General features: G+C 34.2%; 2 protein-coding genes across 3 annotated transcripts; both read left to right on the top strand.

The window, feature by feature from the left end:
- Positions 1 to 1079: 1079 nt before the first annotated feature.
- On the top strand, positions 1080 to 9730 carry LOC114419458 (DNA-directed RNA polymerase II subunit 1-like). Of its 2 annotated transcripts, none has more exons than XM_028385140.1 (15): positions 1080 to 1361; positions 1508 to 1771; positions 2024 to 2323; positions 2418 to 2576; positions 2752 to 2913; positions 3040 to 3260; positions 3345 to 3486; positions 3570 to 3905; positions 4013 to 4299; positions 4720 to 4978; positions 5070 to 8110; positions 8436 to 8507; positions 8670 to 8723; positions 8836 to 8939; positions 9372 to 9730. In XM_028385140.1, exons 1-14 carry the CDS (start codon positions 1278 to 1280, stop codon positions 8936 to 8938), a joined length of 5484 nt encoding a protein of 1827 aa, XP_028240941.1. In that variant the 5' UTR covers positions 1080 to 1277; the 3' UTR covers position 8939; positions 9372 to 9730. The 2 variants fall into 2 exon arrangements, with proteins under 2 accessions (XP_028240941.1, XP_028240933.1); XM_028385132.1 differs by having other exon boundaries at positions 9330 to 9730.
- A 1531-nt stretch (positions 9731 to 11261) lies between these two features.
- LOC114419450 (uncharacterized protein At1g76070-like) lies at positions 11262 to 11960 on the top strand. The gene has a single exon (XM_028385121.1). The coding sequence runs from the start codon at positions 11325 to 11327 to the stop codon at positions 11826 to 11828; it is 504 nt and encodes a 167-aa protein (XP_028240922.1). The 5' UTR covers positions 11262 to 11324; the 3' UTR covers positions 11829 to 11960.
- The last annotated feature ends 3820 nt before the right edge of the window (positions 11961 to 15780 follow it).

The following is a 15780-nucleotide window of genomic DNA, read 5'->3' as shown; positions in this document are numbered from 1 at the left end:
TTTTCAATCTAGGAGTAACCAATGGTGGTTCTTAGAGCTTAACCGTGACTACTTCGATTTGTCTAGTCATTGTTGTCAACATGTTCTAAAACTTTGCACTGTTGCAACATCTATGAGACCCACTGTTTGACTCCTATGCATGGACTCACATGTTAAGAAGACTTTCAATACAAAGGATTTTTGTGTCTATGGATCTGTTGGTGCCATCTTACTTATCTGACCCAGTCATCAAGTTGAATCATCAACTCTGATATCAATTGTTGAGAAATTCGAGGGGATAAAATTCAGGAAGATTTATACTAATAGACTATGAGCAAACCATATAAGTGAGTATTATACCACATTTATATCAAAAACTTTAATGCAAATGTTTATGAGTCTTATTTTTACTTGTATGATGCTTAACTTTTTTATTTTCATTCAATGGGGGACTTAACTCTATACTTATACTTCGACAAACACAACACACAATTCCATTGAGTATGATTATTTTTTATTTTAATTATTTAACAATAACGGAACACATTATTCCACATCATTACTTCAAGTCTTACGGATAAAATTATTAAGATTTTAACATGAATAGATATATATTCTTTATAAACAAGGATATAGGTATTGTTTTATTTTGATTGGACAATTAAGATTAATATCTTATAACTTAAGATGCAAAACCTCCTCCCTTTATTATTTTTTATAAAAAAAGAAAGCATTGAATCACACGTGTAAGTAGGATTTAATATTTTATTTAAAATTAAAATTTTAAAAAGTATATATTCTTAGAATGTAATTAAGATCAAAAGTAAAACAAATAAGGCTTTATACTTAATATTACAGTATAAAATAAAAAACACGAATGCTTGTTTAAATTTGGGAGAATAAATTAGAAGAATATAGGGAAAAATATTGAGAGAAAAAAACAGGGAAAGTGAAGGTATAATTTTATAGTTTGGCTGCATAAAAAAAAATGTTTTAGTTTGGCTAAAGTATGCACCAAGTGCACGGTAGCATAGCTGCGCACGATACGAGGGCTCTCCGTCTATAAATAAAGCACTAGGGCACCCTCTTCGGCTCTTGTTTCGCGAGGAGGAATCCTCTGACCAGAGAGAAGGTCCTTGCAGCCGATCTCCTCTAACACTTGCCAGTTGCCATATCACTCAAAATTTAACGGATAATTCGGACAAACAGAACTGTTACTTATCCTCTTAAACTTAATTTAAAAATTTCCCTCCTAATATCCGTTCTCTCCGAAACCCTAGAAATTCGTCACCACCGCCATGGATATCAGATTTCCTTTCTCTCCGGCGGAGGTAGCCAAAGTCCGCATGGTCCAGTTCGGAATACTCAGCCCCGACGAGATCGTAATTTCTGCTGCTATGATTCCTCCACTTTCAAATTCTCAACTAGAAATGAGAAATGAAAATGAAATTGAGTGTTTCCTTTTCATTTTTATACTTTGTTATTCGTGAAGTTGGTTGATTGGTTTGTTTGTGTGCTTGTTTTTCAGAGGCAAATGTCTGTTGTACAAATCGAGCACGGCGAGACGACGGAGAGAGGGAAGCCGAAGGTTGGAGGATTGAGTGACCCTCGGCTTGGAACTATTGACCGAAAGTTGAAGTGTGAGACTTGTACCGCGAGTATGGCCGAGTGCCCTGGCCATTTTGGCCACTTGGAGCTTGCTAAGCCAATGTTCCATATTGGGTTTTTGAAAACTGTCTTAACCATAATGCGTTGTGTTTGCTTCAACTGCTCTAAAATTCTAGCTGATGAGGTACTTTGCGAGTGAGCTTTGCATGATACCGAATTTAGTAGCTGTTTTGTGTCTTAAAGGAAATGAGAATTCGAGAATCTTTGTTCCATTGGTTGTGATTAGTGGTCGATTGGAGTTTGAACTGTTTGTGTTGGTTACATAGAAGGATGGAGAGTGGAATTTGTTATCTGAATCCTTGTTTAAACTTGTATGTTGTAAGTTTAGGAGAGTGAAATGTGATGTGTTTTTTTAAATTGGTTGTATTTTATGCAGAACGATCACAAGTTTAAGCAGGCGTTAAGAATCAGGAATCCAAAAAACCGGCTGAAAAAGATTCTGGATGCTTGCAAAAACAAAAGCAAGTGTGAAGGGGGAGATGAGATTGACATTCCTGGTCAAGATACTGAGGAGTCAGTTAAAAAGAGTCGTGGTGGCTGTGGTGCTCAGCAGCCGAAGATTACTATTGAGGGGATGAAAATGATTGCAGAGTATAAAGCTCAAAGGAAGAAAAGTGATGACCAAGAACAGCTTCCTGAACCAGTGGAAAGGAAACAGACTCTTTCTGCAGAAAGGGTGATTGATCTAAATTCTGAATTATAATGTGAGCACTTTTATGTTCACTATTACAGAGTCTGATGTAGTTGGTGACTTGTCATATCTGTTGAAGGTTCTTGGTGTTCTGAAAAGGATAAGTGATGAGGACTGTCAGTTGTTGGGCTTGAATCCTAAGTATGCCCGTCCTGACTGGATGATTTTACAAGTTCTTCCAATTCCTCCTCCACCTGTGAGACCTTCTGTAATGATGGACACATCCTCAAGGAGTGAGGCAAGTGCTTTATGGCACTGTTTTATGTGTTTTTGGTTATTATATTACAAGTTTTGCTAGTCTTTTTATTTAATTATAATTTGCTATGGTCATATTGACTGATATCATTTGGGGAAAAACTTTTAATCTGTTTTAGATGCTGACTTGTTTTTTTTTTTGTCTCTGTTGCTTGTAGGATGATTTAACTCATCAGCTGGCCATGATCATCAGGCACAATGAGAATCTGAAGAGACAGGAGAGGAACGGATCTCCTGCGCATATTATTTCCGAGTTTGCTCAGTTGTTGCAGTTCCACATAGCAACATATTTTGATAACGAGTTGCCTGGATTGCCAAGGGTATTATAATTGCATTTGGACTCTAGCATTTAATACTGATATAATGCTTCCTTTAACTTTAATTGAATTTTTAATTTTTGATAATGAATAGAGTAATTGCTATTTATTTGTTTATTTATTTCACAGGCTACTCAAAGATCTGGAAGGCCTATCAAATCAATATGTAGCAGGCTCAAGGCAAAGGAAGGCCGGATTAGAGGTAACTTGATGGGTAAAAGAGTTGATTTTTCTGCTCGAACAGTCATTACACCTGATCCAACAATCAACATTGATCAATTGGGAGTACCATGGAGTATCGCATTGAACCTAACATACCCTGAGACCGTGACTCCATATAACATTGAAAGGTTGTATTTGGATATGCATTTCCTATTGCTATTGGTGCATTCTCTACATTTTTTTAACAGAAATAATTTGAAATGAGAAAACAGGTTGAAGGAACTTGTTGAGTATGGACCCCATCCTCCACCTGGAAAAACTGGTGCCAAGTATATCATTCGTGATGACGGACAAAGACTTGATCTCAGATATTTAAAGAAAAGTAGTGATCACCATTTGGAACTTGGCTACAAGGTACTGTTTTAAAGCAATGATGATATTGTTCCTTTTGGTTTTCTCTTTATGCCTTCTAATAGTTCTTAATGTTGTGGTTTTAGGTTGAGCGTCATTTGAATGATGGAGACTTTGTTCTCTTCAATCGTCAGCCTAGTCTTCATAAAATGTCTATCATGGGGCATAGAATCAAAATCATGCCTTATTCTACTTTCCGGCTTAACTTGTCTGTAACTTCACCATATAATGCTGATTTTGATGGGGACGAAATGAATATGCATGTTCCTCAGTCTTTTGAAACCAGAGCTGAGGTGTTGGAGCTGATGATGGTGCCTAAATGCATTGTATCACCACAGTCAAACAGGCCAGTGATGGGAATTGTCCAAGATACACTTTTAGGATGCAGAAAAATCACTAAGAGAGATACTTTCATCTCAAAGGTTATATTAAGTGAATTTTTCTATTGTTGCAGTTTAGTTCAGCCTCATGGTTCTTGTGCAGGCTGTTTATATCTCTGATAAAAACTTTTTTTTTTTCTTTTATCCAGGATGTTTTTATGAACATATTGATGTGGTGGGAAGATTTTGATGGGAAAGTTCCTGCTCCTGCAATATTAAAGCCAGAACCATTGTGGACAGGCAAACAAGTTTTCAATCTCATTATTCCTAAACAAATAAATCTAATTAGATATTCTAGCTGGCACAGTGAGAGTGAAAGGGGATCCATAACCCCTGGGGATACCATGGTCAGAATTGAAAAGGGGGAACTACTTACTGGAACACTTTGCAAAAAGACGCTTGGAACATATAGCGGAGGTCTCATTCATGTGATTTGGTATGCAGCTTCAGTATATAATGGGCTACTTGGTGCTATAACTATGACAGGGTTGGACACATTACGGGTCTATTGTAGGCAGCCTTACCTTGCATTTGCAAGAGCCTGATTCCGCAATTTAAACATGTGACATCTTAGTCACATGGTAGCAACTCTAACAGTTGCACCAAGGCTTTCCTTCAGCTTCATTATATAGTATAATAAAAATTATATAAATATTTCTACCTGAGATTCCCAAGGAGAGTGGTTGTTTTCTATTGATCCAAACTTCAACTCTAAAGTGACCTTGTTAAATAGTTTTACATTATAATGTTATGGAGTGCTATCTGATAATAGTCGTGAAACTTTGTGGCTCTGGAAACTGTTTCAATCAGTTTCTTTCTTCTTTGTTTACTTCACTGAATGTCTATTTGAATACAGGGAAGAGGTTGGCCCTGATGCAGCTCGGAAATTTCTTGGTCATACTCAGTGGCTTGTAAACTACTGGCTTTTGCAGAATGCTTTTAGCATTGGAATTGGTGATACAATTGCTGATGCTTCCACTATGGAAACCATAAATCAGACTATTTCAGCAGCTAAGGAGAAAGTGAAACAACTTATTAGGGAAGCTCACGAGAAAAAGTTGGAGGCTGAACCTGGTCGGTCAATGATGGATTCATTTGAAAATAGAGTGAACCAGGTACTTAATTTGGATTGCTTTTCACATTGTTATATTTATTAAAATTTTCTTTTGGGTAAATCTGACAAATTTTCATATCTGACAATTTTAGACTCTAAATAGAGCTCGTGATGATGCTGGAAATAGTGCTCAAAAAAGTTTATCTGAGAGCAACAATCTGAAAGCAATGGTGACAGCTGGTTCCAAAGGAAGTTTTATCAACATATCTCAAATGACTGCTTGTGTGGGCCAACAAAATGTTGAGGGTAAGCGAATTCCATATGGGTTCATAGACCGTACATTGCCTCACTTCACAAAAGATGATTTAGGGCCTGAAAGCCGTGGCTTTGTGGAGAACTCATATCTACGTGGACTAACCCCTCAAGAGTTCTTTTTCCATGCCATGGGTGGTAGGGAAGGTCTTATTGATACTGCAGTGAAGACCTCTGAAACTGGGTACATCCAGAGGCGACTTGTGAAGGCTATGGAGGACATCATGGTTAAATATGATGGGACAGTTAGAAACTCTTTGGGAGATGTCATACAATTTCTCTACGGAGAAGATGGTATGGATGCTGTTTGGATTGAAAAACAGATGCTGGATTCCCTTAAAATGAAAAAAACAGAATTTGACAGGGTGTTTAGGTATGAATTCGATGATGAAAACTGGAAGCCCACTTACATGCTTGAAGAGCCTGTAGAAGACTTAAAAACCATCAGAGAGTTTCGTAATGTGTTTGAGGCTGAAGTTCAAAAGCTAGAAGCTGATAGATTTCAACTTGCAACTGAGATAGCCACTACTGGTGACAGTTCTCTGTTTCTACCTGTTAACCTGAAGAGACTTATCTGGAATGCTCAGAAGACATTTAAGGTTGACTTCCGAAGGCCTTCTGATATGCATCCAATGGAGATTGTGGAAGCCATTGATAAGCTCCAGGAGCGACTTAAGGTTGTTCCTGGTGAAGATCTCTTGAGTCAAGAAGCTCAGAAGAATGCTACTCTTCTGTTCAATATTCTGCTCCGCAGCACTTTTGCCAGTAAAAGGGTCTTGGAGGAATACAGGCTTTCTCGTGAGGCATTTGAGTGGGTAGTGGGAGAAATAGAATCAAGGTTCTTGCAGTCCCTTGTAGCCTCTGGAGAAATGATTGGTTGTGTGGCAGCACAATCAATTGGAGAACCTGCTACTCAGATGACTCTCAACACTTTCCACTATGCTGGTGTCAGTGCAAAGAATGTTACTCTTGGTGTTCCTAGGTTAAGGGAAATCATTAATGTGGCAAAGAGAATTAAAACGCCTTCTCTGTCTGTGTACTTGAGACCTGATGTTGGTAAGACTAAAGAGAGAGCCAAGAGTGTGCAGTGTGCTTTAGAATATACCACTCTCAGGAGTGTGACTCAAGCTACAGAGGTGTGGTATGATCCAGACCCGATGAGTACAATAATTGAAGAGGACGTTGATTTTGTGAAGTCCTACTATGAAATGCCTGATGAAGAAGTTGCTCTTGAAAAAATTTCACCTTGGTTGCTTCGCATAGAGCTGAATCGTGAAATGATGGTGGATAAGAAGTTGAGTATGGCTGACATTGCAGAGAAGATTAACCTTGAATTTGATGATGATTTGACTTGTATATTTAATGATGACAATGCTGAAAAACTTATACTTCGTATCCGTATTATGAATGATGAAGCACCCAAGGGTGAGATTCAGGATGAGTCTGCTGAAGATGATGTTTTCTTAAAGAAAATAGAAAGCAACATGCTGACTGAAATGACCTTACGAGGTATCCCAGACATCAATAAGGTTTTCATAAAAAATACTAAAGTTCAGAAGTTTGATGAGAATCAAGGTTTTAAGCCTAATGAGGAATGGATGCTTGATACTGAAGGTGTCAACCTTCTAGCTGTGATGTGCCATGAAGATGTTGACGTGACCAGGACCACGAGCAACCACTTGATTGAAGTCATTGAAGTTCTTGGTATCGAGGCAGTTCGGCGAGCTCTTCTGGATGAATTGCGTGTTGTCATTTCTTTTGATGGTTCTTATGTCAATTACAGGCATTTGGCTATTCTTTGTGATACCATGACTTATCGAGGGCATTTGATGGCAATTACACGTCATGGTATCAACCGAAATGATACTGGGCCAATGATGAGATGCTCATTTGAAGAGACAGTTGATATTCTGCTTGATGCTGCAGTATACGCTGAGACTGATTACTTGAGGGGAGTCACTGAAAACATAATGTTAGGTCAGCTCGCCCCCATTGGCACTGGTGAATGTGCCTTGTATCTTAATGATGAGATGCTGAAAAATGCCATTGAGCTCCAATTGCCTAGTTATATGGATGGTCTTGATTTTGGTATGACTCCTGCTCGCTCCCCAATATCTGGAACTCCATATCATGAAGGCCTGATGTCTCCCAGTTATTTGTTGAGCCCCAATTTACGGCTGTCTCCAACTACTGATGCACAGTTTTCACCTTATGTTGGTGGGATGGCATTTTCTCCTACTTCATCTCCTGGTTACAGCCCATCATCCCCAGGCTATAGTCCCTCATCACCCGGGTACAGCCCCACTTCACCTGGGTACAGCCCCACTTCACCCGGGTACAGCCCCACCTCTCCGACTTATAGTCCTAGCTCTCCGGGATATAGTCCTACAAGTCCAGCTTATTCGCCCACCAGTCCATCCTACTCTCCCACATCACCGAGCTACAGCCCCACATCACCCAGCTACAGTCCCACATCACCCAGCTACAGCCCTACCTCTCCCAGCTATAGCCCAACTTCACCAGCTTACAGCCCCACTTCACCTGCTTACAGCCCTACTTCACCAGCATATAGCCCCACATCTCCTTCCTATAGTCCGACTTCACCTTCTTATAGTCCAACTTCACCTTCCTACAGCCCTACATCACCCTCTTACAGTCCGACGTCTCCATCATATAGTCCTACATCACCTGCTTACAGCCCCACATCACCTGGATACAGCCCAACCTCGCCATCGTATAGCCCTACCTCACCATCATATAGCCCTACGTCCCCTAGTTACAATCCGCAGTCAGCAAAGTATAGTCCTTCGTTAGCATATTCTCCAAGCAGTCCGAGATTGTCTCCATCAAGTCCATATAGTCCCACATCACCAAATTATAGGTGAGTAATTCTCTGAATATTTTTATTATTTATTTTCAGTGCGGAATGTGATGTGCAGAACCTTCAAACACTGGAAATATGCCAAAAATTTGAATATTTTTCCCTTCATTTTAAGTTAAGAACTTGGGTTTTTGGAGGAACCTCAACCTTTAACCTTTTGCAATAGGAGTTATATTACTTTGTATATTCCGTATTATTCAATGATTAGATTGTTGGGGTGGTTGAATAAAATCTATTGTCCTGTGTTTTTTGTTTCTCAATTGCATATTTATTTTGGGTTTTAATTATTTTCTCCTAGCATATGTCTAATTTATTTATTTTCCAGTCCGACATCACCATCATATTCACCAACATCTCCATCTTATTCTCCATCAAGCCCAACATACAGTCCCAGCAGGTAAGTTAACTTCATTTATTGTCCTGTCAAGCCTTTAAACAGTTCATCTCATGTCTGACTATAACAGTAGTGGAATTAGAGATTTTCCTCTCTCTTTTTTGTTGTTATTTGTTATACTTAGAGTTTTTATAGGTGACTTGTTCATTTTTTCCTTTTTTTTAGCCCATATAATTCTGGTGTGAGCCCAGACTATAGCCCCAGTTCGCCCCAATTTAGGTATGCATATATACACATATTTTTTTAACTAGTAAACTGTATGGATGGAAGGCATATTGCTGAGCACGGTCTGCTTTTTTTTTTTTTTTTTTTTCTGTTTGATCATTTGCAGTCCCAGTACGGGTTACTCACCAAGTCAACCTGGTTACTCGCCATCGTCGACCAGCCAGTACACTCCACAAACTAGTGACAAGGATGATAGAGGCACTCGCTGAGGTAAACTAACAGCTCTGCTGAAGCGCAAATTCATGACTTAAAAGTTTTTATCTTATTGGATGGACAGCATTTACGATGTAAATAGTGAAGAATTTCTTCCCTGGAGAAATGTTGACTGTAAAAAATTCCTGATTCTCCCATCTTTTTCTCCTATTGGTTTTAAATTGTGAAAGGAGGGTCTATTTGGCCAAAGTTCTGGTAGTGGCCGGAAACTATCAGATTTCTAGAAATCCCTATATTTTAATGAAAATTTGCTGTTACTTTTGGGTGGGGGGTTGAAGAGGATTTAGATTTTGGGCTAGAAAACTTGGGATGACTGTAAACAAGTGATATGCATTTGGCATTTTCCTTAATGTATTGTGCATGTGATAACATTCTTTTGAATTTAAGCTTGTTGAAAGGTACCTACCTAAGCCGGGTGAAAATGTTCAGGACAACTTGAGGCTGGACAGAGGACTTAAGTTATGCTGGGATCAGGCATTGAACTGTTCGAGGGCTATTAGTTTGTATTGTATTAATCATCTGTATCATTTAAGTCTCTGTTGACAATGTCTTCGGAACAGTTTGTCGAAGTATGAATTCAAATTCTGCCTTGTAGCTGAACATTTTTTGAGGCATATGTTGTGATTGGTCATCCTCTTAAATACATTTATTCAACATGTAAAGTTTTGAGGATGATATTTATCACTATAAAATATTTACTTGTAACATGTTATATCGGTACGAATGTTGAACATAAACGATATTCGGACCTACTTATAGATAATGGGTATATTCTGGTTCATCTTAAATTTGTTCTTTAAATATATTTTTTGTTTATATAATTTAGTGTTTTTTTCATTTTTGTCTTTTGTAAAATGTATTTGTTTTGTTTTTTGTCCTTAAAATACTTTAGATAATATTTTTTTACTGTTTAATGTGTTATTTAAAATAAGGACAAAAAAATAAAACAAATATTTTGTAACTTTTCAAGAATGAAAATGCTTGAAGGAAAAAAAAATGTATTTATGTCATTATTTTATGACCCTCGGATTTTCCAATCACCTTAAACGGATAAGGATTTTCTAGAACTGCAAGAGCCAATTGCGAATAAAGAAATTTCGTTTAAATTATTCTCAGGTTTCAGTAAATTACAGCTCAAAGAATAATAAAAAAAAATTACAACTAAAAAATACAAAGGAAGATGAGAAAGTGAGAAACCTTGGGCATCAATTATAATTAAAATAGAACAAATAAAAACCACAAATCAATTGAAAATACAAACCCTAGATTAGAGAATAAATGCATAAATGAGGAGAGAAAGACCAACAAGGAAGAAACAAGTGAGAGAGTTTGAGGCAAATTGTAAGATGGTTAGTGATGATTATTGATATCTTATTTATAATAATATTATAATAAAAAATAATTTAAAATAAATTATAAAAAATTATTTTTTATTATCATAATCTCTTTTAATAACATGTCTTTAATTTTAATTAATGACTTATTAAGTTAATAATTTAATAAAATAATAAATATGATACTAAAATAAAAAAAATTAATAACATAATGAACTGACTTTTTGCCATTCATATCTATTTCTAATAATATTGGTGAATTGTTATAAATGTATTGTTTGATACTTGAATTTAATTGTTACGGGAAAAAAAAACATTCCATAATATTGAAATATATAAAATATATATTAAGAAAAACTATAACCTTCAGTTAGAGGATCAGTACTCTATCAGCACTTCCTCACACTCATTAAAGCATTCCATAATATTGAAAGATATGATCATATGTAAAAAGTTACAACCTTCAGTTGACCAGTACTTGTACTTCATACATTTTCACAATCCTCAATAACTAAAATTAGTATACTTAATTTACTCCAAGTCTCCAACGCATTATATTCTTGCATTAAAACTGAACAGTACAAACTTCTCAAAAGACCAAATGAAAGGAAGAAAAGAATCATACTCTAACGAATTCGAAAATTAAGACCTCATAGATAGTTTGATACTTTAGTTGTGCCCAAAATTTCACTTCCAAACAAGTGGACAAGGTAGTGTCACAGTGACGCATCAACCTATGAAACCACGACCGATTCCAAGCTTCATAGTTTAATTTTATAATGTGCCGGCAACTCAAGCATGCTGCAAAAAACTTCTTCCACTTTTAACTCTACTACAATAGCACGCCACGCCACAACATATACGATATCAATGTCAACCATAATATTTTTTTTTTAATTCCCTCCTATTTTTGTCTTTTTGTTATGATTAGATTAATTTTAATCATGAATCACCCCTTTCATGTGCCTCATATGGTTCTCTATATATTATAGTTATACCATGCTTGATATCATATGTTGTCTAGCATCACCTTTGTTGGTGTTTCAACATGGAGAAATTGTTTCAAGTTAAACGCAATTTCTTGAAGTTTCTGACAAAACAACCTGCGGCGGCTTTGGTGGTGGCCTTTCAGAACCCGACTAGGATGAGTCCATGTCGATCACCCGCACGTGTGGTTTCGATAATTCCGAAGGAAGCGCGTAGGAAGCACAAGGGCGAAACCTTTAGCGCGAGAGAGCCCACATCGCCCAAAGTGTCGTGCATGGGCCAAGTTCAGGGCAAGAAGAGGAAGGCCCGAAAACAGAAAAGGGCCCAGGCCCAGGACCAGGCCCAGGCCCATAAGGATCCAACCAAAAACACTAACTCAATTGGTGAAAAGAAGGAGATTTTGCTTTGGATTCAGAAGGGAAGTGATGAGGGGCGAAAGCGTAAGGTGTTGGAAGAGAAGAGGGCATCGGGCACGGTGGAAGCCCCGTCGTTGAATACGATGAAGAAATTTGCTAGTGGAAGAGGATCTTTGTATGATTTTGATGTTACAATTGCAGAAAGGTGAATGTCACTTTCATTGGCTGTAAACAAAAATAATAATACATGTTTTCTATTTTCCCTTTTTCTTTTTTCATCATTAAACTTGTAAATTATGTTTGAATTTTATAGATGAAATGATGAAAGCTTATTCATTTAATTGGAAACATTTAATAAAATTAATTGTTGAAAGTAGTTGGTAAATTTAAAATTTTGATACAAAACAACGTGTTTATATAAATTATATATATATATATATATATATATATATATATATATTTAGTAAAAAAATATTTTTAGGTAAATATAATTTTAAATATAATTTTAAGCAATTATAATTCATTTTTTTTAATTTTGAATTCTTATTGACTTTTTAATAGAAAAAATGAGTTAATAGCTTATAAGTTGGTAGCAAACAATTAAAAAACTTCTATTTTATTTTTTGTGCTAAAAGTTAAATTGACTTATATATTATAAACCAATAATAACGAATAAGTATTAGTGATTTGTTTTTTTTTTTTTTATCAAGTGGTCCAAAACAAATATCCATTTTATGTGTGCTGATAACTCTCAATGGAAATTTATTGTTATCTTTTACTATAAATAATTTCGTGTCAATACCATAATTAAAAAATTTTTATATCTTATGAACAATAAGTTTGAACAAGTTTATAAATTGATTAAAAAATTAGAAATGATTCCGAAGTGGAGCTTTGGGCAAAATCAATACAATAAAACCCGACCTAAAACGCCTTGAAGTACATGATCCGACATTTATCTAGGCTAAAATGGAAATAATGCCCACTCGCTAAACACTGTGTGAGTTGTTAAGCACACCAAAACCTAACCTATTCTGAATCGAAGCCAACACCTTGGACTACCTATTAAACCTTCCATGAGCATGTAGTATGAAACTTGTCCGATCGCATTTTGAGAATTAATGTTTCATTAGAAGATTCCATGCACAAATGCACTCCACTCATCGTGTCAACTATGACTAATCACATCAAGTATTCAGAGAAGATTGTAAAACAACCTCTTGAATGCTAATTTTGGATGATGCAACAAACATCCTATGGATCCCTGCATTTCATGCCAAGATGTGGCTGCTAATAACCACCAGCGATCATGATTGGAGCAATCAATTTCTTATAGAAGACCAAATGTGTAATTTGACCCAAATTATGTTAATTACATGCATGTGCAGAAACACTTATAAGCCTGTAAGTATTTTTTTTAACTGTGTCATTGTGTTAAAATTATTAGCAATGTTAATTCTAAATCGATAAAAATACCAAATTTATTTGAATTTAAAATATGAATGATTAAATTATTTTTTTAAATAGTGGAACAAATTAAATATAAAAAATAAGATAAAAAATCAAATGTATTGTTTAGTCTAAATTATACTACATTCGGTTGAAATTTTGTAGTATTAATCATACATTATTTTAATTTTTAAATTAATTTTATTTCTATTAACAAACGAAGGGGGCAACATTCAGTGCCTTTCTATATATATTTTTTAAATAAAATAAAATGGGAAGAGAGAGAGAATGAAGGTTAAATAGAAGTAACCGGTATGAGGTGTTGAAAGTTGAATATGAAAAATGAAATAGTTTATAGAATGAGTTGGGAGGCAAAAGAGTCTAAATAAATATGAAGACCAAGTTAAAGTGTCACCTTTATTACATAAATTCTCATTTTAGATTATAGATTATGAATTATATTATTATTTTATCTTATTTTTAATTACATAAATTCTTTAAACACATTTTTATTATTAATTAAATATATTAAAAATCATAAAAAATTATAAATTTCATTTTTTATTTTGCATATTGCCACTTATGATTTTATATTTTTTAAACTTTTTTTTCAATGGCAAAGAAATTTTATTGATAATCACAATTCCAAGCACAAGTTGTGCCGGAACTATAGAATTCCAAGAATACAAAACTGAAACATGTCAATAAGCCTCAAAAAACAGTAACAGCCTATAAATACTTCCTGATATGCAGAAACCGTAGCAGCATATTCCTACTAGCCATCCTTCTTCATTTTATAGTTTTTAACTAATTCCAACAAATAAAAAATGTAATTTTTTTATTAAAAGATATATGACTAATACTCCTTAAGTATCATATAAAGAAATGATAAAAATATAATTTCGAAGAGAAAACCATCAATTTAGTTCTTGAAGTATCACTTTTTTCCCCTAAATAATCCTTAAACTAATAAAATTAAATAAGTAGTCCCTAAAATATTGAATATCCAACACCTTTCCTCCTAAATAATCCTTAAACTAATGAAATAATATAAGTAGTCCCTAAAATATTGAATATTCATCCATTTAATTAGTACCTAGTTGATAGATTTTACTAATCTAATTTGAAAAGTTTTTCAATACTTAAGACTTGAGAGACTACATAGTACGATTTCTAATACATTAATAACTACTTATATAATTTCATTAATTTAAAGACTATTTAAGAGTGAGAGTAATACTTCATACACTAAATTGATTGTTTATTCTGATTTCAAATAAATATAGATGAATTGAGTCGAGTTGAACCTACTGGATAAGAATTTGTTCGACTCGTAACTCAACTTGAGTTGGAAATGAACCCTCGTGCATGTTCATCCACCATTCCACCGTAACATTTCATAATATTTAAAGTAGGAAATTATCAAACAATGCATTGGGAATATTTCAATATAATTCTAAAGCTACGAAGGTGTGAGCAGGTTGTGGGTACGTACCTCCAATCATAAAATGTCAAAAGCTGATTTCATGTTAGATGTGTTACACTTATCCCTCATATGTGCATCTAAAGTATTCAATATAATCTAAATATTTTCAGGTCTCAGTTTTGCCGGATACCTTTGCATAGCGAAGAGTTTTCGGGCAATGGGGTACGAAGTACGAAGTTTTTTTTAGTTTTGCCGGATCATGAGACAGAAAATGTTGTATCTGATTTTGCACTTCAATCCAGCTCTTTTTTTCTGTCATTAGCATCCTTACTCTCTTTCAACTTCTCTCATTATGTGGTTCAAGTTCAAAAAGCCTCTCGGCACCAAATCTGCCAAGTTCCTGGCTTTTGCTTTCACCTTCATCCCACGCGGCCAAGTAAATCAACAACGCAGCTTTAATGTATTTTTTAACATATATAAATTTTAAATAAAAATTATAGATTTAATAAAAGTTTATTTATGTTAAAAAATAAATTATTAAATTAAAACTAATTGTTACAAAATTTATTATATAATTTTATATGTATATTAAATATATATTAGAAATTTTAGTGTTATATATAACGATATTAATTATTTTAGGTTAAATTATTCATTTGTTCTTTATAGTTTCATGATTCGTACATCTTTTAATATTTATGGTTTAAAAGTGATTTTTTTAGTTCCTATAGTTTATATTTTAATTCTCTTTTAATCCTTATAGTTTAAAATTGGTCTTTTTAGTCCATATAGTTTGTATTTTAATTCTCTTTTAATTCTTATAGTTTAAAAGTGATATTTTTAGTTCCTATAATTTGTATTTTGATTATCTTTTAGTACTTACTACAAAAAAATAAAAAAAATAATTAATTACAAATTAATTATAAATTATTAAATATTTTTTTATTACAAATTATCTTACGATAAATTAGTTAAGAATTACTTATTAATGTTTTTATAATTAATTATAATTGATAATATTATTCATATTTTGATGATAGAGACTAAAAGAGAATTAAAATATAAAGTATAGAAACTAAAAAGATTATTTTCAAACTATAGAGACTAAATAGGAATTAAAATGCAAATTATAAGGATTAAAAAATAACTTAAGGACTAAAAGAGAATTTAAATGTAAATTATAGGAACTAAAATAATCACTTTTAAACTATAAGAACTAAAAAAGAATTTAAATGTAAACTATAGGAATTAAAAAAATCATTTTAAAATTATAAAGACTAAAAGAT

This window comes from Glycine soja, chromosome 1 (genome assembly GCF_004193775.1).
Source record: "Glycine soja cultivar W05 chromosome 1, ASM419377v2, whole genome shotgun sequence".
Taxonomy (NCBI): domain Eukaryota; kingdom Viridiplantae; phylum Streptophyta; class Magnoliopsida; order Fabales; family Fabaceae; genus Glycine; species Glycine soja.
This window is presented reverse-complemented; position numbering and strand designations above follow the sequence as displayed.

Bases quoted from the DNA above. Each gene is read 5' to 3' on its own strand.
- LOC114419458 (XM_028385140.1), top strand. From the start codon at position 1,278: ATGGATATCAGATTTCCTTTCTCTCCGGCGGAGGTAGCCAAAGTCCGC. The intron at 3,906-4,012 runs GTTATATTAAGT...TCTTTTATCCAG, and splicing joins GAGATACTTTCATCTCAAAG to GATGTTTTTATGAACATATT. The intron at 8,724-8,835 runs GTATGCATATAT...GATCATTTGCAG, and splicing joins CCCAGTTCGCCCCAATTTAG to TCCCAGTACGGGTTACTCAC.
- LOC114419450 (XM_028385121.1), top strand. From the start codon at position 11,325: ATGGAGAAATTGTTTCAAGTTAAACGCAATTTCTTGAAGTTTCTGACA.